The following is a 26,959-nucleotide window of genomic DNA, read 5'->3' as shown; positions in this document are numbered from 1 at the left end:
CTAAGCGGTATCGACGGCCTCAGCCGTCTGGGTTTAAAAGACCACAGGGTCAGAAAAAACCCAGGACCCAAAAGCCACGCAAGCCCAACTCCAAGTCTACCTTGTGAAGAGGTGCCCCCGCTCTCACGGGTGGGGGGCAGGCTTCGGCTGTTTGGGGAGGCCTGGGAAGAACTGGTTCAAGACAGATGGGTCATTTCCACTGTAAAAAACGGTTACAGAATAGAGTTCCGGGAGGTTCCCCCGAACCGCTTTCTACGCTCAAGGGTCCCAGAGAAAAGAAGATGCCTATTCCTAGCTTTACACCATCTGCTGATGCAGGGAGTAATTGTAAAGGTCCCGCACGGGGAAAGATTAAAGGGGTTTTACTCAAACCTATTCACCGTGCCGAAACCAAATGGGGAAGTAAGGCCCATTTTGGACCTCAAGGCTTTTAACTTCTTTGTAGACGTCCGATCTTTCCACATGGAGTCGGTTCATTCAGTAATAAGGTCCCTGAGAAAGGGAGACTATTTAGCATCCATAGATATCAAGGATGCGTACCTTCATGTGCCGATCTCCAGTCCACACCAAAGGTTCTTAGGCTTCGCTGTAGAGGGCAGTCATTTCCAGTTTGTGGCACTGCCTTTCGGTCTAGCCACGGCCCCCAGGGTCTTCACAAAGATTCTGGCCCCAGTGTTGGCTTCCCTAAGATCTCAAGGAGTCTCCATAATAGGATATCTGGACGATCTACTTCTAAGGGAATGCTCTCGCCCTATACTAGTTCTAAACGTGTCAAGAACAGTACGGGTCTTGCAACGCCTAGGTTGGGTACTAAATTTGGACAAGTCAACTCTTTGTCCGACCCAAGCCTTGGTGTATCTGGGTCTGGTCTTGGACACCGCCCAAGAGAGTGTTTCTTCCGCCCTTAAAGGTCGCCTCCATAGTGGAACTTGTACAGAAGGTGAAAAAAGAACCAACACCTTCTGTTCGGCTGTGCATGAGGTTATTGGGCAAGATGGTGTCCTCTTTCAGCGCAGTACCATATGCACAGTTCCACTCCAGAGTGTTCCAGAACAGTATCCTGAAAGCCTGGGACAAGTCTGCGCAAACCTTGGATCAACCTATGGTTCTATCTCCACAGGTTCTATGGAACCTCTCTTGATGGTTAAGAACCAGCAACTTAAGAAGAGGGAAGTCTTTCCCACCAGTGGCCTGGAAAGTGGTAACCACGGACGCCAGTCTTCTCGGCTGGGGAGCAGTTCTAGAGGAAGCATCTGTTCAGGGAGTGTGGTCCCAGACAGAAAGGACTCTGCCTATCAGTCTATTGGAGATCCGGGCAGCTCGTCTGGCCCTGCGATTCTGGACTTCCAGATTGCGGGGTTTTCCTGTCAGAGTTCAGTCCGACAACTCCACAGTCGTGGCATATATCAACCACGAGGGAGGTACCAGGAGTCGGGCAGCCCAAGGAGAAGTAAATCATATACTAACCTGGGCAGAAAAACATGTGCCGTTTCTGTCGGCAGTGTTTATCCCGGGGGTGGACAATTGGCAGGCGGATTTCCTGAGTCGCCAGAAATTGTTACCAGGGGAATGGTCCCTGCATCACAAGGTTTTTCTACAGATCTGCCAATACTGGGGGACCCCAGATGTGGATCTGCTGGCATCCAGATTCAATGCCAATCTGGACAGGTTTGCATCCAGGACCAAGGATCCGCTTGCTGTCGGGATAGACGCGTTAGTGGTTCCTTGGGATCAGTATTCTCTGATATATGCCTTTCTTCCGATCCAGATTCTGCCGCACTTACTACGCAGAATACGGGAGGAATGGAAGCCGGTGATCTTAGTGGCCCCAGCGTGGCCCAGGAGATCATGGTACTCAGAGATTGTGAAATTGGCAGTAGGGGACCTCTTGGTCCTTCTTTGCCGCACAGACCTGTTGTCTCAAGGGCCCATATTCCATCCTTCTTTACGGTTGCTGAATTTGATGGCCTGGCTATTGAGACCAGACTATTGAAAGACTGTGGTATAATGGGTTCAGTCTTGTCCACTTTGATAAACGCTAGAAAGTCAGTTTCTAGAGCGATCTATTACAGAGTATGGAAGTCATACATTTCTTGGTGTGTGAAAAGGAAATGGAACCCTCGTAGGTATACGATTGGAAGAGTTCTCACCTTTCTCCAAACAAGAGTGGACTTGCAGCTCGCTTTAGGGACAAATTTCGGCCTTATCGTTTTTTTTTCCAGAGACCAATTGCATCCCATTCTTTGGTGTGAACCTTTGTCAAGGGAGTAACGCACCTGAGGCCACTGTTTAAACCACCTTTATGTCCTTGGGACCTAAATTTGGTACTTTCAGCCTTACAGAGTCAGCCCTTTGACCCTATTAGGCATATTCCTTTTGTCCTATTGACCAGGAAATTAGTTTTCCTAGTGGCTATAATATTAGCTAGAAGGGTGTCAGTATTGGCCGCCCTTTCTTGCAAGGAACCTTTTATGGTTCTTCATCAGAACAGAGTGGTCATGCGTCCTCGTCCAGATTTTCTACCGAAGGTAGTTTCCAAATTTCATTTGAATCAGGATATCATTTTACCTTCCTTTTTTCCAAACCCTAAAACTAGGGAGGAAAGGTCGCTTCACTCACTAGATGTGGTGAGAGCAATAAAGGTTTACTTGGAAATGTCAGCTCCCTTTCAGAAGACTGACTGTTTGTTTTTTTGCCTTGCCTGAGGCTCTTAAAAGAGGACAGTCGGCAACAAGTTCATCTATATCCAGGTGGATTCGCCAGACTATTGTCCAGGCGTATGGATTAAAGCGCAGGGTTCCACTCCGGGATTTATGAGCACACTCCACTAGAGGGGTTAGTGCATCATGGGCAGTATGTCTATGGCTCAGGTTTGCAAAGCAGCCGTTTGGTCTTCAGTTCATACGTTCACCAGGTTTTACCAGGTGGATGTGAGATCTCAAAATTAGACTGTTTTTGGCCACAGCGTGTTGCAGGCTGCTTTATAATCTCAGGCCCGTTGGGCTTAGGGATAATGTGTTATCCCCCCCCTCAGATGCATTGCTTTAGGACATCCCACATAGTCATTATTATGGTGCTCTGTGTCCCGTGATGTATGATCAAGAAAAACGGATTTTTAAAACAGCCTACCTGTAAAATCCTGTTCTTCGAGTACATCACAGGACACAAAGGTCCCTCCCCTCTTTCTGGGATCGTCATTGCTTGCTACAAAACTGAGGCACTTCCTGTATAGGCCTATATAGGACACATTACAAGCAATACCTCGTTCTTGAACCGAGGTTCGGGTACCATCCACTTTAGCTTAGTAAGCCATCCGAATGGATCAGATTATAATGTCCTCAGTGGGACATTCTTTTGAAGAAACTGAAGAGCTTCAACAGCCATGACCATCACCTTCAAGACACTGGCGAAAAAACTGAGGCACTTCCTGTATAGGAGGGGTTATATAGGAGGAACCGTCTTACTATTGGTTGCCAGTGTCCAGTCACCTAAAGGTAAGCGTATAACCCACATAGTCATTATTATGGTGCTTGGTGTCCCGTGATGTACTCCAAGAAAAGGATTTTACAGGTAAGCTGTTTTAAAAATCCGTTTTTGGTCACCTACAAACAAGCAAGATTTCTGGCTCTCACAGACCTGTATCTTCTTCTTTTAAGAGGCTCCTCTGTCCTCCATTATATAAATTTTCCCCATTCATCTTTCAGGACAGCACCATAGAGAGACACCGGCTCCTCCCCTCTTAGGAAACACCGCCTTCCAATTCAATATTTAAATCTCATCATCCCACCGGCCCCTCAGTTCAGGTATTTCCTCCGGTGGGGAGACACTACTTGGGAGCCGTGGCTGATCAGTCAGGGAGGCTGAAGCCAAAAAACCTTTGAGGAAGAGGGGGAGTCGGGTCTCTCTATCTCTTTCCCCCTACCATTTTCTTTCAGTCAGGTAAAGGCTGGGGAAGCCACGCTAACCTGTTTTAAAACTGTGTTTGGCGCGCCTCAGCTTCTCTTGGGGAAAGAAGACAGCTGAGGAGGTCCGCAATCTTCTGCCCAGGGGGGCGCTGTGGGAAGTGTCTGATGCTTTCCAGCATATGAAGCTCTATGGCCGGGTCGGATGACGGGCGACGTTAGTTCCGGCTAGGGCGGGCACTTCCGACGATTCTGCGTCTTCTGGTTCCGGACGCGGGGAAAGAAAACGGACCGAGCGTTCGGCTGGTGCGACCCCTTTGCTTTGCTGTAGAGTCAGCTGTCGGGGGAACGATCGATCACCATCCTCAGCGGACATGTCGGAGGCAGAGGTCTCTCGAACTGCTCCAGGAGACAATAGCACCAGCCATGCTAAGGTAAGTGGAACCCTGGGGTGGTGTTCCCTTACCTAATCCCGAGTGTTCCCTTACCTAATCACGGGTGTTCTCCCCTCACTGGTGGTCGGGGGGAAGGGGAATGTGTCTGGGACCCTGGTGGTGGTTGGTTGGTCCTGGGGGGGGGGCACTCCTGGTGGTCCTCTGTCCTCTGTGAAGCACTGGTGGGATTGGGCATTTATGGCGACTCTCTCTTTCTTTTTCAGAAAGCCACAGAGAAAAGCAAGTCGCCTCATGGTTCAAAGAAAAAATGCCCCTCTTGTATAGTTAGCATGGGGGAATCCCGGACCAAGGCACTTTGCAAGGAGTGCATTGATGGATTAGTCAGGGAACAGGCAGCAGAACAGGGTACAGATCTTGCTGCATCCGTCAAAGAGCTTTCTAGCACCTTTCAGTCCTTTAAAGCATCTTTTCTAGCTTCCAGTTGCCGCAAGCCCAGAGCATTCCTTTACCAGTGCAGCAGAGTGTTGCACCTAGCCCAGTGGATACTCCCTCTGTTAGTGGAGAGAGACCAGGGGGCTCCAGAGTGGAAATTGAGGAGGAGCCAGACGGCACCGCTTCAGATTCCCAAAGGGAATCGGATGCGGGGGAGGTGGATGGGGAATCCACAAAAACCTCTCGCTATAAGCTTTCCCTGGACAAAGTGGAGGAGCTCTTGGGGGATATCCACACCACTTTGGGAATTCAGGAAGAAAAGGTGTTATCGCTCCATGACCAGATGTACAAAGGTCTTATGGAACAAAAAAGGAAGGATTTCCCAGTCCATGATGTCTTGGTCGAGGCCATAAAGAATGAATGGAAAGATCCTGAGAGGAAGCCTTTCTTTTCAAGGGCTTTGAAGCAAAGGTTTCCTTTTGCAGAGGGGGAGTCTCTAGTCTGGAATAAAACCCCTAGACTGGATGCTGCCTTTTCTTAGGTTTCCAAGCACACGGATCTGGCCTTCGAGGACATGGGGGTTCTTGCAGACCCTATGGACAGAAGGATGGACTCTCTCTTGAAGTCCTGGGATTCATCGCAGGGAAACCTTAAGCCTGCAATGGCGGTCACAGTAGTGGCCCGCAACATGGAATATTGGCTTACTCAAATTAAAGCACACATCGAGGCAGGAACACCAAAAGAAACTATTTTGTCTTCCTTCCCCATGCTACTTAAGGATGTAGCATATATTGCGGACGCTTCTGCTGAATCGGTGCGCATGTCCGCAAGGTCTTCAGCCCTCACTAATTCAGCTCGAAGGGCCTTATGGCTTAAGATGTGGCAAGGAGACAGCGCGTCTAAAGTTAAACTCTGTGGAATTCCACTGACAGGGGATCTTTTGTTTGGTCCAGGGTTAGAGGCCGTTTTGGATCGGACAGCCGATAAGAAAAAGGCCTTTCCCATTAAAAAGAAGTTTGGGGAGCAGGCTAAAAGAAAGTCTCGCCCTCAGAGAAAATTTGAAGCCCCAAAAGCAGAGCGGCAGAAAAAGGCTTGGGGGCAAAAGGGCGGGGAGGGGCGATTTTTCGCCCTCCTGAACAGCCCAAGAAAACCCAATGATGGGGTAACCACGGTGGGAGGAAGATTGGGGGCCTTCCTTCCACAGTGGGAGATGATCACCTCCAACCAGTTTGTGTTAGGGATCATAAGAAGAGGTTACCAGCTAGAGTTCTCGGAACCTCTTCAGCACAGACTTCTTGTCACGAGCTGCCAAAGTGTGCAGAAAAATCATCAGCTCTTCTATCCTCCCTACAGGAGTTGGAGGAACAAGAGGTGGTGGTGAGGGTTCCTGTAGAGGAGACAGGCAGAGGCTTTTACTCCCACATCTTTGTGGTCCACAAGCCTTGGGGAAAATTCAGGCTTATCATGAACCTGAAGCCTCTGAATGTCTCAATTACCTACAGGAAGTTCCGGATGGATTCTATCTATTCGGTGAAGGCACTTCTTCCTCCGAATTGCTTCATGGCGTCAATAGACTTGAAGGACGCTTATCTGCACATTCCAATTGCAGAAAGTTACCAGAGGTTTCTCAGATTAGCGGTAAAAACCGGGGAAGGAACGTTTCATCTACAGTTCAAAGCACCCCCCTTTTGGACTATCCTCTTCCCCCTGCATCTTCACCAAGGTGATGGTGGAGGTCCTGGCTTTCTTGCGGCTCAAAGGCATCTCTGTAGTCGCATACCTAGACGATCTACTTCTGTTTGCCCCTTCCCCGGAACAGTTGTCCCAGGATCTTCAGGTAGCAAGAGACAGCTTAGAAAATTTGGGGTGGCTCTTGAACCTGGAAAAATCCAGTTTGGTTCCATCCCAAAAGGTCACCTTCCTGGGCTATGTATTGGATTCGACAAAAAGTGTTCCTTCCAGTAGAAAAGATCCAGAAGGTGGACAGCAATGTTACTGCTCCAGGGCAGCCATCAGATCTCAGTAAGAAAAGCGATGTCAGCATTAGGCTTACTGACTTCCACGCTTCCGGCAGTTCAGTGGGCAGGGCTGCACTTTTGCCCTCTACAACTGTTTATCCTGAGTGTCTGGGACCACAGTCCAGGGCCCCTGGACTCCTTTATATCTGTGCCGAGTCAGGTCAAGAGGTCCCTCTGGTGGTGGAGGAAAGGGTCCAATCTCTCACAGGACCTGGAGTGGGTTCTTCCAGTTTCCAGGACGGTTACGACCGATGCGAGCGGCACAAGTTGGGGAGCACACCTGGATTCCAGGATGATACAAGGCACCTGGGGGAGAGAAGACGCAAAGAAGTCCTCGAACTGGAGGGAACTGAGAGCAATAGAGCTGGCTCTCAGAGCTTTTCAGAAAGAACTCCTGGGACAGCATGTGAGGGTCCGTTCAGACAACTCATCAGCAGTGGCCTACATCAACAGGCAAGGGGGTACCAGGAGCAGATCCTTGTGGGTTCTAGCAGAATCCATCCTCAAGTGGGCCGAAGGGAGCATTCTCTCTCTTTCGGCAATACATTTGAAAGGGGAATAAAACCAAGTAGCAGATTTTCTCAGCAGAAAAATGCTGAAGGAAGGCGACTGGGTCTTGAACCAGGACATCTTCGAGATGATCGCTCGGAAGTGGGGGGTTCCTTCTGTGGACCTTTTCGCCTCGAAGGCGAATACAAAAGCTCGTCTGTTCTTTTCCCTAAACAGATGGGACGGAGCAGCCGGGGTGGATGCACTAGCTCAGAGCTGGCATTTCTCAAAGTGGTATGCCTTCCCCCCCTCCTGTACTGATTCCAGCAGTTCTGAGAAAATTTTGGTCGGAAGACACAACCCTCATTCTGATCGCACCACACTGGCCAAGGAGGCCATGGTTCTCCATCTTGAAGGGTCTGACGGTGGAACCTCCCTGGATTCTGCCTATCCAGGAGGATCTTCTTGCTCAGGGTCCAATCTGTTGCCCTCAGGTGGAGTGATGGAACCTCGCAGCGTGGCTACTGAGGAAGAATTGCTGAAGGGCAAAGGTTTCTCGGATCGGTTAGTGACAACTCTCCTAAATTGGAGGAAAAGAGAAACGCAAGCCATCTACTTAAAGGTGTGGAAACGCTTTAATGGTTGGTGCACAGAAAGCTCCTTCGATGTACGAAGTTCTGTAGCAGTATTAGAGTTTCTGCAAGCAGGAGCGGACAAAGGACTAGCCCTTTTGCACCTTGAAAGGACAGGTGTCGGCACTAAGCGTGTTCCTGGAAAAGCCGCTAGCTATAGATCCTTGGGTAGCTAGGTTTTTCAGAGCCTTAGGCAGACAGAGGCCAGTTAGAACTTCCCCATTCCAAGTGCGGGATCTTTCTTTAGTTCTGCAGACTCTTACAGGGGATCCTTTTGAGCCATTGGAATCCTGTACTTTGAGGTTGATCACCCTCAGAACGGTGTTTTTGGTGGCGATCACCACAGCAAGGAGAGTGAGTGAACTCAAAGCCCTTTCTATTAGGGCACCTTTTTTTCAGGTTTTCCCAGACCGTTTGATTTTTAAAGCGGATCCGGCCTTTTTGCCAAAAGTGGCCTCTAGTTTTCATAGAGGGCAAGAAATTATTTTACTTACGTTCTGTTCGAATCCTGTGAGGGAACAGGAGCATATTTTCCACAAACTGGACGTTATAAGGTGCGTCCTTCTGTACTTAGTATAAAACAGTTTAGGAAATCTGATTCTCTTTTTTTTTTTTTTTTTTTTTTTTTTTTTTTTTTGTGTTATTTTCAGGGGCTAGTAAAGGGTCCAAAGCCTCTAAACGATCAATAGCCAGATGGTTAGGGTTGGCCATTAGCCAGGCTTATGTAATTGGGGGGTTGGAGCCCCCGGAGGGTATTAAAGCACATTCCACCAGCGCAGTGGCGACTTCTTAAGCAGAGTGGGCTGGTGCTTCTCTGGAGCAGATCTGTAGAGCAGCAACGTGGTCCAGTTTTTTTACGTTTGTGAAGCACTATAGATTGGACCTGCTGTCAGCCAAAGACCAAGCTTTTGGGCGTAAAGTTCTGCAGGCAGTAGTCCCTCCTCTCTATGTTGCTGTCCTGAAAGATGAATGGGGAAAAACGGAGTTACTTACCGGTAACATCCTTTTCCAGGAATCTTTCAGGACAGCACTGGTACCCACCCAAGTTATTGGTTATCTATAAGAACTCATCGCATGAGAGCGTCAGGTAAGATAAAGATTTGTATGACGTATTCTTGTGTCTCCCCAGCTGGCCGGAGGAACTCTTGAACTGAGGGGCCGGTGGGATGATGAGATTTAAATATTGAATTGGAAGGCGGTGTTTCCTAAGAGGGGAGGAGCCGGTGTCTCTCTATGGTGCTGTCCTGAAAGATTCCTGGAAAAGGATGTTACCGGTAAGTGTGTTTTTTTTTTTTTTTTTTTTTTTTTTTTTTTTTTTTTCAGAGACCCTAGAGAATAAAATGGCAATTGTTGCAATATTTTATGTTACACTGTGTTTGCACAGCGGTCTTTCAAATGCAATTAAAAAAAAAAATAAAATAAAATTACCCCTTTTTTTTTTTTTTTTTTTTTTTTAAATTTTTTTGTAGAATATGAAAGATGTTACGCCGCAAGAATCGTGAGAGAATCATGATCTTTATTCTAAGCAAAAGATTTTGGATTTTGGCCAGAATCGTGAAGCTCAAATATTATATATATATATATATATATATATATATATATATATATATATATATATATATATATATATATATATATATATATATATATATATATACACACACACACACACACAGCCTGAACTGCAACTGGTTAAAACAAGCTTGTGACCCAGGATCACAGTTAACTAGGTCAGGAGGGAGAGCATAAGTGCTAATCTCTGAAAGGACACTGGTATAAGTCCTGGCTGAAGTTTTGGATGCAGTGAGGATCAGCAACAGTTCTGTGCTTGATCGGCTGCATTGGGAAAAGCATGGGAGACATTTGGCGTCTAATAGACCTCTGTCTCCATAAAGAGAACTTGTCATGTGCCAGTGCTGTCACATTGGGGGGGGGGTGTATGGCCTTGTGATAACAAAAAAATTAAATGGGGATCAAATGCTTAAAAAATAAAATTATAACGGCTTGCAGACCACCCTATTGCAGATTTACTGCTACGGGGCCACGGCGCTATGCAAAATTGCGTATATACATGATTCTGCACATGCAGGTAGGGGGCACGAACCAATGGATGTTTGTCACAGCAGAAGCTGAACAGCGGGTGTCAGCCAATGGCTGTTTACCGGCACCCACTGATAGCCGAGGAGGGACACAGGATGGAGCTCTGCATATGTTAAACAAGGCAGTGTTCTGTCCTGATGGGGAAGTGATGGATTTTCTTTCCCTGTTTGTACTTTTCTCTATCCAGAGCACTAAGTAATTTTTTTTTCTCTGCTGCCTTGTTCCTCTGCTATTGGCATGAGTAACTTCTGACAAGTTTTCCTGACACCAAGAAGTAACAAGGTGACAGGGGAGGGAACGCCAGCACACAGCCTATGATAGCCTCAGCTCTGTTCTTGTGTGAAGGGGCTGTGTCCCTTCCCTCCAATCTGCTCTCTTTTGAGCTCTATGAAGCCACATCAGCTCCCCGAAATGTATAAATTCTGGACTTTAAACGGCTGTAGAGAAGATAGGACTGCAGATAAACAAGTGTAACCTATGTTGGAGGATTGGTTTCACCTCTGTATCACCTGGGGCTCCTGTTGATTTCTCATGCTTGTGAGAGTAGGGAGAAAAAGACCAGCAGATTGGCACAGAACTGGATCAATACAGGACTCTGGTAAGTGTTTAGAGCCACTTTAATGACAATTCGAGAAGGGGATAAGGGGTGTTTTTGTACAAATTGTTTTAATTGTAGGAAAATTTCATCCATTAGCATATTGTTTGAGTCTTTGATGTTTTGGTCCCATTGTGAGAGGATACATAGAGTATTTGGATCAGGTTGGCACCATTTAAAGCGTTGTGGGGATTCTCACCTGAGCTAGAACGTTGGGTTACCTAGAGAGGTAGATGGGATGCGTGCGAGGAGAGGAACCCGCCAGAATACTTCACGTCCTTTCATGTTTTCATAGAGTTTCTAATTGGATTGGGAATATTTTTTTCTATACTTTAGGTGAGTAGGATACTAATATAGATTAGTGATGATACCTATGGTTTTAGACTTGCACATAATGATGTGTTGAATTGATACCTTGGAAGAGCGTTGTTGGGGTGATTTAATGATGTAGTAATAGCTGGAAAGGTGAGGGACAGCCAAATCACCCTGTCACAATGAGACATTTCTCATTCAGATTGATCTAAAATCAACTGCTACTCCCTTTTCACAGAATGCAAATTATCGTTACTCAGATCTGTACGATTTCACCATCACCCTAAATCCGATTGTTCATTCTGAGCAGTGCTTTCCTGTTGACAACTTCCCTGAGAGTGCAAACAATTTTTAGTTTTACTATGTGCAGCTTGTGATTACATCTATGGTTATAGTTAAAATAATTTAACTTGTCATTGTTTCCAGTGTAAAATTACATCCAGTCAACTTGTTAGCCTGTGTCCTGCGCTGTATGGGTTGAGAAGAAAAAAAAGTCTTATCTACACTATATTACAAAAAGTATTGTGATGCCTGCCTTTACACACACATAAACTTTAATGGCACCCCAGTCTTAGTTCATAGGGTTCAGTATTAAGTTGGCCCACTCTTTGCAGCTGTAACAGCTTCAACTCTTCTGGGAAGGCTGTCCCCAAGGTTTAGGAGCGTGTTTGACCATTTGTGGGAAAATGGGAAAGTTTGACCATTTGTGAGGTCAGGCACTGATGTGGACGAGAAGGCCTGGCTCGCAGTCTCCACACTAATTCCTCCCAAAGGTGTCTTATAGGGTTGAGGTCAGGATTCAGTGCAGGCCAGTCAATTTCCTCCACCCCAAACTCGCTCATCGATGTCTTTATTGACCTTGCTTTGTGCACTGGTCCAAATCATTTGGTGGAGGGGGGTTATGGTGTGGGGTTGTTTTTTTGGGGTTGGGACTGGCCCCTTGGTTTCAGTGAAGGATATTCAAAATGATTTCTCTATAGCTTCACATTTAAATTACCTATTCGGAGTAGTTCTTATGTTTATGCATTTGTTGTATATTTTTGTAGACCCTTTTAGATACTCTTGAGAAAATCTGCTACGATATAGTATTTTTTTTTTTTTAAACCTTTTATTATTTTATTACTGACAATCTGTGTATGTTGCTAATTCTTCTTTTTGTTCAGTCTTGATGGTGGAGAGCTTTTCAGTCGTATTCAAGACAGAGGTGACCAGGCATTTACAGAACGTGGTATGTATACTTTTTGAAAGTGGTGTTTTTTTTTTTTTTTTTTTTTGCTTTGGATAGAGTGGGGAAGCATTGGGATCCTTGTTGGGATTTTACTGCTCTCTGGTTTGCCCTTCAATTACTGTCACAGTGACAGCAGTTTCAACATAGAGTAAGAGGGGAAAAAAAACTCCCTACAGAACAGGGGAAGCTGTGAATCCCTGTCTTATTGCTGCTGTGTCCCGGTTTAATATTTTCCACTTAATACCACAGTGATGGCTGTTTTACCAGACAGGGTGTGAATGGAAATCTCTATAATGGGGCCTCAGATAGCAGTAAAAACCCAACACAGGTTCTAATCCTACACCATTCTATAATTCAAAATACTTAAGTTTTGGCTCAACAAACACTTCAAATCTTGCAGAGTCATTTTGGGCTGGGGGAGGTCAGGCTATCCATTTAAGGTATAAAGTGATTTTGAAAAGAAAATTTGCAGTTTGTTTCATTAATAGCAAGTTCTAGATATTCTTCAGGGGTATAAAAAAAACTATCTGTCCAAGGGACTAAATCAGGATCCCAAACTACTTGTCCTGATAAACACTATATATATATATATATATATATATATATATATATATATATATATATATATATATATATATATATATATATATATATATATATATATATATATATATATATATATATATATATATATTATTAGGCAAAGGTGTTTTTAGAAATGTCTGGGGCTTTTAAAGACTAAGGGGCTTTATGGTGACTTAAACTTTTTTTAATATTTTTACATTGTGCTGTTTATCTCCTACTCCCCTCCCTGCCTGTCTGCAGCTCCACACCTGGGGGACGAGCAGGGAGGGAAGAGACCTTCCAGTGTGAAGAGCACTGATTGGTTGCTCGTCAGGAAAGAGGAGTGTCGGGCTCTTAACTCTCAGCAGAAGCTGAGTGAGTAAATGAGGTGCTAGCCACAATGAGGAGGGAAAAAAAAAAACTTTATTCCTGCAGACTACCGTCACACAGAAGCACTTGGGTGCTCAGTACAAGCGCATGCTAAGCAATCAAATGAAGCTCCGGGTCTGCTCTGAATGCAGTATCTAGGTATGACTGCAACGTGTATGAATACCCTGGCATTGCATGTAATAAAAGCAAAGAGCAGACATTACTTTGACTTCGCCCTAGGGCCATGGGTCTTCAGGGTCATGCCGCAGCTGTAACATAGAATCACACCTATAGAACATTCTGGGGAATTTAATAAGTATTTATGATACTTTTATGGCATCAGTTCCCTTGAAATCTACGTGCTCCTAATTCAGGCAAGCATTTGCACCAGTACCAGTAAATGGTGCGCTATGGCAGTGACAAATTCTTAGTTACCACAAGTACACAGAGTGGGGCATGCCAGTGCTGGGAAGCTGTCTTTTATGTGTAAGGGGCTGTATCACCAGCCCTATTCAGCTCCCAGCTGGGAGATGCCTCAACCCAAAGCTGAATTGAAACAAAGGGGTGGCGGAGGTACTGGTAATGAAAGTACTCAAGTATGGAAATGCCATCGTCTGGGAAATGACAAGTTCAAAAGGAAGGTGGACATTATGGGGAACTAGTGCCCATGGCCACAGCATCTGTTGAGTGAAGGGAGCCTGATGAGAAACTGAGACTAGTTTTTTCATTAGATCTATCTTGCATTTGATTGACAGTGGTTAGCAGTGTGTGGATTTAAAAGTTGCAATTAGACTGAATAGCACCTATAGGGTCCACTCAAGGCCATCCGCTGTCAATCAGAAGAAAAGTGTCCATGATGAAGAGTAAGTCTATCAAGTCCCTGCCCACCCCACTACAAATTTCTTCGGCCATAAGCCTGTCAGTATGATGGGTGTAGAGGCTGGGAGGGATTTGGGGGTGGGTGGGGGGGGAGCACACTGATGAAGGAATCCAGTATGGATGCTCTGACCAGTACTTGAATCGGCCACTGCAACATCAATTTCAGTGTGGAGGCCCAATGAATTCTAAAAGGTTTCTACAACACAATTTGTGAGTTTTTCCCATTATATTCGAACTTCCTGTCATTGGATAGTATTTTCTTTTTTTTTTTTTTTTTTTTTTTTTTTTTTACTCCAACTGAATGGTGAATTTACAGTACATTTCTTGATGCAGCTTTTTATTAGTAGGACAAAAGGAATATCCAGGGGAAAAAAAATACATAAATGGGGACTGTCCCTGCACAAGAGGTTTAAGTGGTTCTAAAGCAACATTTTTTTTTTTCCTTGCATTAAGATAAAAAATGTTTGAGCTTCAGCATCCCCCATTCCCCCCCCCCCCCCTTTTTACTTACCCGAACCCTTATTTCGATCCAGCACTGTGCTCGTCTGCAGCTCTTCTCTTGTCTCATTTCCTGGCCTCACTGGCTTTTCTAGGGCATTGTTGGCTTTTGCTTCTGTCAATCAAAACCAGTGATGAGGGGGCAGGGCCAGGCCCCGCTGTCGGTGTCAATGGACTCAGCAACAGGGCTCGGGAGCGAGCCTGTGCCTCCATGGAAAGTGGCTTCCCTTGGGGATACTGGACATAGGGGAGGAGCCAGGCGTGCCGGTGGGGAACCAGACACAAAGAGGTTCGAAATTGCTCTGTGCAATTCCATTGCACAGAGCAGGTAAGTATATAGATGTTTATTTAAAAAAGAAAAAAATACCTTTACAACCACTTTCAGTTAGTAAAATAAAGATCCACAGAAGATAAGCCAGCCTAAATTTAACTGGTGCCATGTTCTATCAGCCTCATCAGACACATATCAGAGGGTGACAACTTGGGTATAAAGCAGTGTCATATTCAGCCACCTTCCCCAGCCAGGCACATGTGTCAGAGGAGGACACTCACCCAGGAGTGTTTCACCCGCTGCCTCCTTTGGCTTTGAGTTTGGTGTCGGATCGGGGCTCTTCCCAAACCCCATCTTGCTTTCTTCTTTCCCCTCCCTGTCATACAGGATTTGCAAAGGGAAACATGCTCAGAACTAAATAGGAAATGCACAAGAATTCACACAGGTGTATCAGAATAAGCACTCCCCTGTTTTGGTGTGTGGACTCTTGAGTTCCCCCTAGCTTCCGGGTAGCCGCAGGTTCACCCAGTCAGGAGGGTGTGGGGGTGTGGTTAGGTCGTGCTGATGAGTGGTGACTTTTACAATCTCTGATGTGGAAAAAGAAGTAGCCCACAAGTTCTACTTGTTGGTTTGCATGGCCAAAACACGCCCCCAAAAAAGAAAAAGTAAACCCTGCTGCTTGTCCACAGCAGGGTTAAATGTAAAAAAACATCTGCCCAGCCCCTGAAACTTCATGTCCCAGGTGTCGGCCAATGGGATTTGTGCATTCCTGTTATTGGTATTTTATTTCCTATTTTATTTATTATCTATTTTATTTCAGAGGCTTCCGACATCATGAAAAGCATTGGAGAGGCCATACAATATTTACATGCAATCAATATTGCCCACAGAGATGTGAAGGTATGTGTATCTTACTAAAAATATGTGATATGTTGAAATTTTTGTCTTGTAATCTTGATGTGTTTTTAGAATGAACTTTTATGTTCTAAATTTGAACTTTTTCAATAGAATCGCATTTGTTAGTGCACTATACTTAGGTGTAAATTTTTTTGCTTTTATTACCTTTTAGCCCAGCGTGGCAAATTCAGTAAGAGTGCAAAAATTTCCTCCCCTCTCCAGGTCAATGCAAACATGCTCTGGATGACTTTTTACCTTACTACATGATCATTTTCCTGTGCAGTTCTATATTGTGTTCTTGCAATTGCAAACGATGAATCAGTTGAATCTCAGTACTTCACCGTTCTAGTACTTTTTTATTTGGTTGCATTGCATTCTTGATGTGTTTTGCCTGCATTCATCTATTTTGGAGAATTCACTTGCTTGAGTCACTACCAAAAATGCAATAATTAAAGGTGTGGTGTGTTTTTCCCTTTCCCTTTCTTCTAACCTTCCTAAGTGAACCTGTGCTTTTGCCTATGAAGCACAAAGCAAACGGAATCCTATTGATGCCCCTTTTTCCACCTGCATTTTCCACAGGTGGAAAAAGGGGCATTTTTTGCGATGCATACTAGCACATGATAACATTGTCTTGCAGGGGAAAGTTCGAGTTTACTATTGCTTTTAAAGGCAAAATTTTACTTTTTAAATTTAAAGTTTTTTTACCTCCTGTACTCTTTTTGTTATCACTTATGTGATATCCTTGCATTTAGATGGCTATGTAGATTATAATTCAGGGTAAATAATTAAGTACTGCAAACAGCATGGGATCAGCTGATCTGGCTAGACAATAATTACTCCGTCCTCAGCAGTACTCCTCCTAGCTCATGTGGCTATGCAGTCATTGCCTCATGCTCAGCAGACTGGGCAGCACTCCTCCCAGAGTGCATCCATATTGCATACAATTCCAAATACCCGGCACTCCGCCCACATATAAAAGATTTTTATTAACATGTATCAAGTTAAAGTGACAACTCCCAACTTATGCATCCTCATTTTTAAGCTTAAAAATCCAGAATGAATCTCAACGAAGCAAAAGGCTGCATAGATCTCCACCTCATCGTGAACTAGCCATTTTCTCAGTTCCATGAAAAGACTGGTCACCTCCGTGGACATCTCAGAAGTGCACGGAAACCTTAGATTTCCTTAGAAACCCAACACTGAACTTGCTTAGTCTTTTGACACACGACACAATTACATTTATTAACTCCACATTTAAAAAATAATTAGGATATGCCAGGTAGAAGGCCTGGCTCATGTTGCTGTGAAAGAGGCTAGGAGAAATCCCCCAGAGTTGAAATAAGCTGAGAGCGAGTGTCCTGCTCGGCTGGGGCGGGGGAGGGGAGTTCGCGCCCCTCTGGTTGGGAGGTGGGCAGGGCAGGTTGGTTTGGGCAGGGGGTGGATTCACTCCCTTCAGACTGGGATGCGGGCAGGTCTGCTTGGCTTGGTGAGGGGAGGCAAGGCAGGCCGGCTCGGCTGGGACGGGATGCGGGCAGATCAGTTTATCCAGCCTGCAACTTGGTTCATTCAGCTCTATCAGCAAAGTAAATATCACCCCTCTCATGCCGTAATTAACTATTTGGCCATAGAAATACAGCCAAGTGGATGTCAGTTGGTTGATGGAACATTCCAGGTAAGCATGCTAAGTTTTTGTGCTATGGAAAATCAGGCTTTGTGCCTCCCTTAGACATTACTTTTTATTGATAATTTTTGGACAGCCAAGTGACACACTGGGTCTGACATCAATGTCACATTCTGCATCAATATTCTGTGAGTGCAGGGTACAGTGTGCCATGCACATGGGAGGGGAGAAGTATTATAGCCTTTATTCAGTTTTGTGTGTTGCATGTTTATTCAACATGAGACTGTGGACATATGGTGGATGACTGCTGGGAACAGCTCTAGATTCAGCCCTGGTTCACACTGATGCAGTGCGGGAAATGCAGCGAATCCTGTGCGTTTCTCACAATGCATTGCAATCTCATGGCATCCATGCGATCTGCTGTAGGTGCCAATATTAGAATGACACCCTAAAACCGCTTGTAAACGCAGTGTGATTGCCAGTATCAGATTGCATGGGTGTTAACATTGCATAGGAATACCGTGCGAATCGCATGCAGTGTCCCACAACGCCCAAGTGTGAACTTAGGGTAATTATTACAACCAAAGCTGCTTAACCCCTTGGCATCAGCCGCACGCAAAAATGCGGCCTCTCTGCGCCTGGTCTGTGTCGCTGGGGGGGGGGCATATTTGCGCAAATTTCTATACATACAGCTGTGCCAAGAGCGCACATGGTGTCTACCTGGAAAGCTCCCAATTGCTGTTTGTGATTGGGAGTTTTCGGATCATGTGACAGCCAATCACGGTGGTCATGTGCCCTTAAGCTCCGCCCCGCCTTCTGGCATCATAAACCTCTTAAAGGGCCAGGAGGCACCAGTGCAAAGAGGTTAAAATAACATTAAAAAACCTGGCGAGTTGGGTAATTAAAGTTAAAGACCAGCATTTGACTTAAAGTGGTTGTAAACCCACAAAAAAAGGACAAAAAAAAAAAAACCTGCAAGACAAAGGCATAATGAGCTAGTATGTATAGCATACTAGTTCATTATGAAATACTCACCTTAGATCAAAGCCCCCGTAGCGGTCCCTGTACATCGCTTCGGCCGGCGACATTGCTCCCGGAGTTATTTCCGGGTATCACAGGATCCGGCGCTGTGATTAGCCGGAGCCGCGATGACGTCACTTCCGCGCATGCGTGCGGGAGCCGCCGGTAATGGCACACTAGCTGAAGCGAACGTCTGAAGCGAAGCGAACGTCTACCACATCTCGGGTTGCCTGACGATGATCTTGACTTCTCCTCCTCTTGGTGTGTCCTCATAGCAAGCCGTTTGCTATGGGGTGACACGGTGTCCGCATGCTCCTGAGCTGTGTGTGTGTGTGTATATGGAGCCGCATTTCATAGACACACATGGTGGGACTTAGCCCCTTCCTTCACTTCCTCCCCACTGCATTTGTTTGACAGCAGCAGGAGCCAATGTGTCCTGTGTGAAGAGGAAGTGGGGTGAAGAGATGAAGCCAGGCACAGCGCTGGATCTAGTATCCCCTCTTCCCCTTCACACAGGGAAAGGGAAGCACAGAGTAATAGAAAACGTTTATTACATTGATGCAATAAGTTAAATAAAAACATTTAGTATCAATGTAATTGTTTCTGAATCTTGATTACTAGAGAAACTGTTTGCACAGTGAGGGCTATGAATTAGAAGTAAACTCCCCAAGAGGTACCTCCTCGACTCCATGGCATGAGTGACAGCTAATTGCTAATAAAATTGAATTGAACATGGTTTTCTAAAAAGTGGAGGTAAATGACTTGCCTGTTAAACCGCCTCATAGTGTCAGACCCAAAAAAAGAAGCCTGAAAACAGTGGCAAGAAAAAAAAAAAAAAAAAAAAAAAACATAGTATACTTGATATTTTAGAATCACTCATGCAAAAAAAATTGTGTGTCTAGTGTCACCTTGAAGCAGGTAGTAAGTAGAGCAGAGGTTTTGGCTATGACCAAAATCCGTCAAAACATGTCAGCAGTTATTTTTTTTATTTTTTTATGAGGTAGGAGTGTTGGCTATTAGGACTTTTTAACACAAGCAGTACATTCAGGAAAAGGCAGTGGAATTTGTTTTACTTTATTTACTCCTCCTTTTATACCTTCAGTTTTAAGCAAGCGTATAGGAATTTAGAGGGTTGAAGGTGTATAAGACTAAAGTGACTCCGCAAATTAACTGTTGCTTAAAGTATAACTAATGGCAAAACTTTTGAAGTTTTGAATAGAGTGGAGAGGGATTAGAACACCTTCCAGATTTTTATTGCTGGCTGTGTGCCCATCAGGAAAGTTCACCCTCTTTATCTATCCTGTTTACCATTATCAAAGTAAACGAAAATCCAAATTTTGGGTTGTCACCAGAACAGAAATAAAGGGGAAATTTTCCAATGGGGGGACACTAGTTGCGGTTACCATGATAACAACCAGGGATTTCTTTTCACTTCCTGCTTTGGCTATAGGACACGAAGTAAATGGAGTTCAGATGACAAAGAAATAAAAAATGGCTGAGGCTCCACCCTTCCTTAAGGTGGCCATACATGGATCGAAATTTGGCAGATTCATCAGTGACCAGCCGAATTTCGATCCATCTATGGGTAGGCTGGTTGTACAGGAGTTTACCAATAAACCATCCGGTCTGGCTTTTCCCGTTTGATCAGCTATAGCTGGCAGCATTGATCAATGTATTCTGACAGCGGATGGGGGGAGAGGGTCTCCCCACTCTCAGAACATAACAGCTCACTGGGAGTGATTCCCCATCCATATTGAATATGTAGATGGGGCAATGATATAATGTATGGGCTGCCTTACTCCATCCAAAATGAAACAAAACATTTTTGCCTTTTAGTTCTACTTTAGGGTTTCCCTTTTTGAAAAAAAAAAAAAAAAAAAACTTTTATTTACATAGGATTGTATTCACTTTTTCAAAAATACATTTTTTACAGGATGTTTGCTAATGGATGATAATTTCTTTGTAACTGTTTGTTTTCACTGCAGCCAGAAAATCTTTTATACACATCCAAAAGACCAAATACTGTGTTAAAACTCACAGATTTTGGCTTTGCTAAAGAAACAACATCGCATAACTCTTTGGCAACACCATGTTACACACCGTATTATGTGGGTAAGTATTTTCAGTTTAATCATTAAAACCTGTTTCCCTTTTTTTTTTTTTTTTTTTTTTTTTTTTTTTCTTCTACTTCATATCACATTTTACCTTTTTTTTTTTTTTTTTTTTTTTTTTCTTTATTGCTGAGGTAGTCAGACTGTTACAATCTAATTTTTTTTTTTCTTTTGCTTAAACATATATTATTTACTGTACTTTGCGCTCAGCTATAGGTAGTAGTAGAAATATTAGTATTAGCTGGTAGTACTTGTAGAGGAATAAATACATTATAAGCAGTGCTATTTTTGATAATCACAGGCAGACTATATAACGGCAAAATGTAAGCACATTTCTCCTGTAGGACCCAGAAGCCTAGATTTAGTAATGACTAAAGAGCTCTTTCTTTTATCATTTTGCCTCAAACTTTGTTTAATGCCACTGCTCTTAGATTATGAGGCACACTGCCCTGCAAGAGCCCCGTGACCTGACTGCACTAGTTGTTGAAGAGCACCTGTCCTTGTGTGCTCTTCTTCTGCCCTGTATGCTACCTTTCCTGTCCCTGTACCCTTCAGCTATCAGTCACTATGACAGACTAGCAATACAGGTCAGAGGAAGCGGAGTGAGCTTAGAATGTGTATGTGTAATGGGCCCAAAGGTGATGTGGCCTAGAGTTAGGCTAATTGTAGCAGGCAGAGTGCTGAAATGGGAAGGACACCAGGCTATTATGAAGGTTGAGTACACAAAGTTGTGTAGTTTGAAGAGAGCAGTGCAGACCATTGAAAGGAGTTATTGTAGACTAAAGGGAAAGTGATTGAGGAAAAGCTTGTCAGTGTGGCAAATTGGCAAGTATCGTAGAGGCTGAGAGCAGGAGTTGCAGTTAATGGCAGAAGAGGTCTAGTCCTGGCACAGTGAGCCTCCTTTAGTAAACGTTTCAATTGTTCTTTAAGTCATACATGTTTTGCTCTTGTATTTTTCCATGTCTGATTTATGGTGTTAAAAACTGAAAATGCATTTTATTATTTTATGTTTTAGTCTTTTATGTTGTGGTATGTAAATATAATGTGTGGCGTTGGTTAGAATTTAAAGTCGGCTCTTTCAGGTTTGCTTATTTTGGTATAAAAGAAAAATCATTTTATAGTTGCTTTTTGAAGTTTAAATACTTGTCTCAGGGCAGTATTTCAGGGTTGGCTGACTGTCTGGTGGTATAAAATCTATTTCTTGCCACTTTTGTCAAATGGAAGCATGGGTGTTACATCCATGGCAATCCAAGCTCTTCAGTCGCTCTCCTGTACATGTACTACATGGCCAATTTTGCGAGGTGCTTTCTAACCCTAACTATGAGGTCCGACCTGCATTACCTCCTTTGTTCTCTGCCGTGACAGATCTGAACAGAGCTAAAAAGGAGTTTTCTTCTTCATAATGGCAGCTTGTCTCAGCTCAGAGCAGTTTCCTCACACAAGTAGTGGCATAAGGAATGCAGAGGGAAGGGGGCACAATAGCTAAATGGCTCTACTGTGGAGAAATAACTTAAGATGGTGGTCTGTCATCTTTTAGTCAAGAAAATTCAGAACCATTATTTGGGGTCAATGCCACAAAAACACATTTATCTATCTGTTCCTGGTGTTCTATCCATTGCTGCACAAAGATTTATTCAGTATCACGACTGGCCCACTTATCTGCTCCTCTGTCTTGCAGGCAGTTGAACAGAGCTATAGGTCTGGTTCAGTACAGGGCACGTTGGACCTCTTTAATGAGATCACTGCTTCCCCACGGAAAGCAAGGGTCACACTCTGCAGCCACTGACAGGAGCTTTCCTACTCTGTGGCTGCTTTAAAAAGTACCTACCAGACACTGTACACCCTTTGTCTGATTCACCTGGAATATATATATTTGTTAAACTGAATGTTCAATTGAACTTTACTGGAAGAAAAGTAGATCTTTTCTATTTGATCAATAGTTCTTGCCAACCACGCTTGTAATTTGTTTTTTGGCTCTTTGTCTTTTGAGATAAGGGAAAAATGGTCTGGCGTCACTCGATCCATCCCAATATATACAACAAAACACAAAAAGTCCCTCTGGGACTTTGAATGAGGTGAATGCGATTAGCCAGTCACATGACACAAGTAAATACAGTATCAAAGTTTATTAAAAATTGTCATACATGAACAAAAAAAAATTGCCAAGACGGTCAGCTGATACATACAGGATATAAGGAAAGTTTTCCTATAATGGGACTTTGTAGGACAAGTGCTCCCCAAAAATAAGCAGTAATTTATAAAATACGTTTTATTAGGGTGTAAACTTTCCTTTTATAGCTTGTTTGATTCAGGGATGCGGGCATTATCCCCCATCCTAGAACACACGGCATGTTTTTGAATTGGCTGATACATACAGTGTCATTACACGTATAGCTGTACGTAGCAATATACACAGGCATAGAAAGTGACCCTATGCGTTTCGCAAGACCATGCTCACTTCATCAGGGGTAGATGCGTGTGTATTACATCTGTAAAAAAAAAAAAAAAAGTATGAAAAACCAAATGGGTATTTGCACAATGATGTTACTGTGACAAATAGTCTAGGGGGTCTGAGGCACAAGGCCCCATACTTGCCAACGTCTAGGTCAGACTGCAAACCAAGACCCAGCACAGCGTAACTGGGGGACTAAACTAATTTGCATGGTGTTTGGGTGTAAAACGGGTTCTAGTGCTCTTCCAGATTGTGAGGACAGTGGCTATCTTCACTTTTTTTTTTTTTTTTTTTTTTTTTTTCTTAGCGATCCAGCACTAGGGTTTTGGTTTGATACTACCTTCAACAATTTAGGTACCTGTAAAAGTGTCGTCCTGTGCAATGAAAGCAAGCTGAAATTAAAAATATATACAGTTGTAATTACAATTTGTGTGTGTGTTAGCATCACATGCTTTGTTGACATCGTGTTTTTTGTGCAATTTTCCCTTTTACAGCACCTGAAGTTTTAGGCCCTGAAAAATATGACAAGTCATGTGATATGTGGTCTCTTGGCGTCATCATGTATATTTTGTAAGTATTAATAGTGTTATTACTGCTACGTGTTTACTATGTTATTTATTTGTGATTTTGTATGAGGCTTAAAGCTCACCATACACTGTTTAAAGTAAAAAAAAAAAAAATCAATCTTCAATCAGCATCTGTAGCCTCTGATCGAGAAAAAATTGACAGCATTGATGTTCGGGGACACACAGATCGAAATTTGGCTGGTCGTTGCTAAACTGGCCAAATTTTGATCAGTGTTTGGCCAGCTTTAAAGATAGGAGGGGTCCTCATTTTAATCCTGGCAGTTAACTAATTATGCTGGCTGCAACCACTCAACTCTAGCTTTGCTAGTGGTTAACCGGCCCTGTGACAGTTTCCAGACACCCTCGAAGTGCCCAGATTCCTTTTAAGAACCTTTTGGTGTGGCAGTGGAGAATGTGTTCTGAGTATCAGTATGTTAAACACCACATCCTAGCTGAGTATACGAAGAAAAACAAAATGGGCACTGTGGACTTTAGGCTCAGTTCACACTAGCCGACTTTGACACAGCTTCAATGTCAAAGAGTGTAAGTCTTATCATAGTCACTTCAAAGCCATATCAAAGTCGGAACAAAGTAGTGCAGGAACCTTTTCTGAAGTAGCAGCGACTTCCATGCTCTCAGAGATGCATGGCTTTTCGCGTGTCCTGTGACTTTGGGTCTCAAAGTCGGATCCTAAGTTGCAGGAGTGTGAACTGAGCCTTAAAAGTAATGGAATAACAAACAAAAAACTAAATATTTTTCACAATATGAGCTAAGAGTCGCTTTTCAGGCGCTTTCATACTAAAAAAAAAAAAAAAAGCACCTGAAAAGCTCACGAAACCAATTTCCATTAAGATCAATGCATGCTTTTACACTGGGGCGGTGCGCTGGCAGGGAGGTGAAAAGACGTCTGCAAGCAGCATCTTTGGAGCGCCTAAAAAATGCCCCTCTTCATTGAAATTTAATGTCAAGCGCCTCAAAATGGTTCTTTTGAGTCATGTGACAGTCTTCTTCAAAAAAAGTGCACAAATAACTCCTCAAAAGCGGCCAGCGTTTTATGGGCAGTTTTCAAGTGCCTCAGTGTGAAAGCAGCCTTATTCAACATCATAATACTCAATAAAATATACATGTGCACATAAAATTGTATTTTGACCAAAAAGTCCCTCTAACTTATGTTGGCCCCCACTGGGGGTTACCTGTATCTAGTGATGGGCTCCGGCATGTTATGATCGAACCTACCAGGAAGCCGTCACTGCATACTGCCAATCATAGGCAGTGAGGCATTTCCTGACCGGCAGCTGCATATCCACACGCTGCCTATGATTGGTGGTGTGCAGCGCCGGCTTCCTGGCGGGTTTGGTTTGAACACGCCCAAGTCCATTCTTGCCTGAATCATATAAAGTGTGGACTCCCAGTGTGAGAATGGGGTTGAGGGATTAAACACTGACATTGTCCACTGGGTGGAGCAACACATATATCCACCAATGCTCTTTTACCCATTCAGCCTGAAGGAAGCACCATCCTTCTGATCCTGCTCGTGAATCTCCAGTCTGTTTCCACTGCCTGGCTACCTGAAACTATCATCAGCATCAGCTTCCTGGGTTTATGAGTCCCTAGTTGCATGACTGCTATGTGGATGCAACATGTCTTCTCTTAGACACAGAGAGGACACTGTTGCCACAGATGACCTCAGCCTCAGCAATTTGTGCTCCATTACTGGCGCTCTCTGCCTGCAGAGGTTCTGAAAATGCTCCTGTGCCATTCCCTGCACAATATTTCTGTAACCACCCTTAAATCAAGCTAGGCGAGTGGTCCTTGTCATCATCCCTGACTCGGATTCAGAGTCCCAGCAGTCTCCCTCTTAAAAGGAGCCTTTGTTTTGGACGCACCAGTCTCCTAAGGTAGTTTCAAACCTTACTGATGCAGCACGTACGACCCTGCATTTGGAGGATTGGCCTGCTCTTCCAGGCCTTGGGTATTTAGGAGCTCCTAAAGCTGCGATTTGATTCCATATGCAGACTGGAAACGCCTTGAAGGGTCCTGGACCCTTCAAGGTGGACTCTGAGAGTATCGGAACTTTTCCCTTTTAAAAGGGCATTAGTAAATCGGTGGTCTATTTCTTCCGTTGATCCACCTGTGACCCACCTTAACAGGAATACCAGTGAACTAATTGAGAGCGTTCTTTCCTTTTGGGATTCTACTGATGGGCAGCCAGAGTCCCTCCATAAATTACAGTTTGTATTAACTAGTCTTACCCGCCTCCCTGTATTGGCAGTGATAATAATCTGTCAAACCATGTCTGAAGAAGTGGATTCTCTCAAAAAGAATCCTTCACTTGCCAAGGCTAGGTCCATGTTTCATAGAGTAGCTGAATCAAATATCTGAAGCCTTGTGTTTTTAGTTGTGATGGCTTGCAAGCATCTAAACAGTCTCCCATGAGACTGATGTCCATACAAATGTGCAGATCACTCTTGGGTGGAGCGCTTTGCGATTGTGCCTTGTCTTTATTATTTGACATTATTGTGCTAGAAAAACTGGTAAGGGCAGAGCCATGCAGAGGTTGAGCTCATCAATATGAGAGTCCCAGGCTGTGATGTACTGTCGCAAGAAGGTAATATCAGGATATTAGAAAAGATCTGCTGCTAGTGTGCCTGCGCAAATCGCTCTCCAAGCCGCTCCCCTTTTTCAGGCCGTCGTCTTCCCTTTTTTTTTTTTTTTTTTTTTTTTAACTATGAATTCTTCCAATTGTTTAGATGCATCTGCATGTTCTGTTAATTCATTGTAAGGTAGATGTCAGTCTTTCCGTAAAATCCTTTATTTACTCACATCCTCCCCAGCTTCTTTTTTTTTTAATCAAAAACCTCAATTTACGTTCACAAGGATAAAAAAAAAAATTCTAGTAATTCAGCTATTTGTTTGTTTATTTGACCTTTTTAGTTATAAGGGGTCACTGAAATCTGGTGAGTGAGTGCATAGATATGTCAAAATGCAAAAACATTCCCACACATAATCGCTGTGAATTTGAATATAAAGTATTGTGCGTGGACACCACTGTCCCAAACCGATCAGTGTATGAAAAACAAGGAACTGAAAATGATGTCAAGGACAGGCGTCAAAATACACTTTATTGAATCACACAGTACAAGAAACATAAAGATGAATTCCAGGTATGGCAATTTGTATATGGTTACATTGGTTCAGCTTGGACCAATGTAAGCATGCATGGTGCCATACCTGTGATATCGCTGTGGAAGCTGGAAACTACGGTAATAAACATGCTACTACAGTGATCTCCACTAGCTTCAGTGTCCCATGCCGAGTGGCTACACTGCTGCATTGTGAGCAAAGAGGTTGCTTGCTTGGCACAGGCTCCATTCAGGGAACATTTTTCATTCTCTCAATTAATGTAAAGCATTCATTGATTGGAGGCAGGGCAATGACACCATGATCTTCACCTTGTTCAATCAAAGTACACTTTGCATTCATTGTTAAAATGCAAAGTGATCTCTGAGTGGTGTCCAGGCCAAGTGGGTGACCTACTGTGTGTCTTTAGTAAGCAGAAGTACAGTCGTTCAGTGCAGGATCCAATGGCTACCAATGTAACTATCTTA

The 26,959-nt window shown here is 43.9% G+C and overlaps 1 protein-coding gene across 1 annotated transcript in view; it reads left to right on the top strand.

The window, feature by feature from the left end:
• MAPKAPK2 (MAPK activated protein kinase 2) overlaps positions 1-26,959 on the top strand; it is a 97,042-nt gene that overhangs the window by 49,626 nt on the left and 20,457 nt on the right. Inside the window, exons 3-6 of the mRNA XM_073615788.1 lie at positions 12,039-12,103; positions 15,505-15,584; positions 20,208-20,334; positions 23,280-23,355. Coding sequence (XP_073471889.1) covers positions 12,039-12,103; positions 15,505-15,584; positions 20,208-20,334; positions 23,280-23,355 — 348 coding nt within the window. The remainder of the gene's footprint in view (positions 1-12,038; positions 12,104-15,504; positions 15,585-20,207; positions 20,335-23,279; positions 23,356-26,959) is intronic.

Source organism: Aquarana catesbeiana, linkage group LG02 (assembly GCF_042186555.1).
Source record: "Aquarana catesbeiana isolate 2022-GZ linkage group LG02, ASM4218655v1, whole genome shotgun sequence".
NCBI lineage: Eukaryota > Metazoa > Chordata > Amphibia > Anura > Ranidae > Aquarana > Aquarana catesbeiana.
The sequence above is the reverse complement of the archived record's forward strand: the minus strand, read 5'-3'. Positions and strand labels throughout refer to the sequence as shown.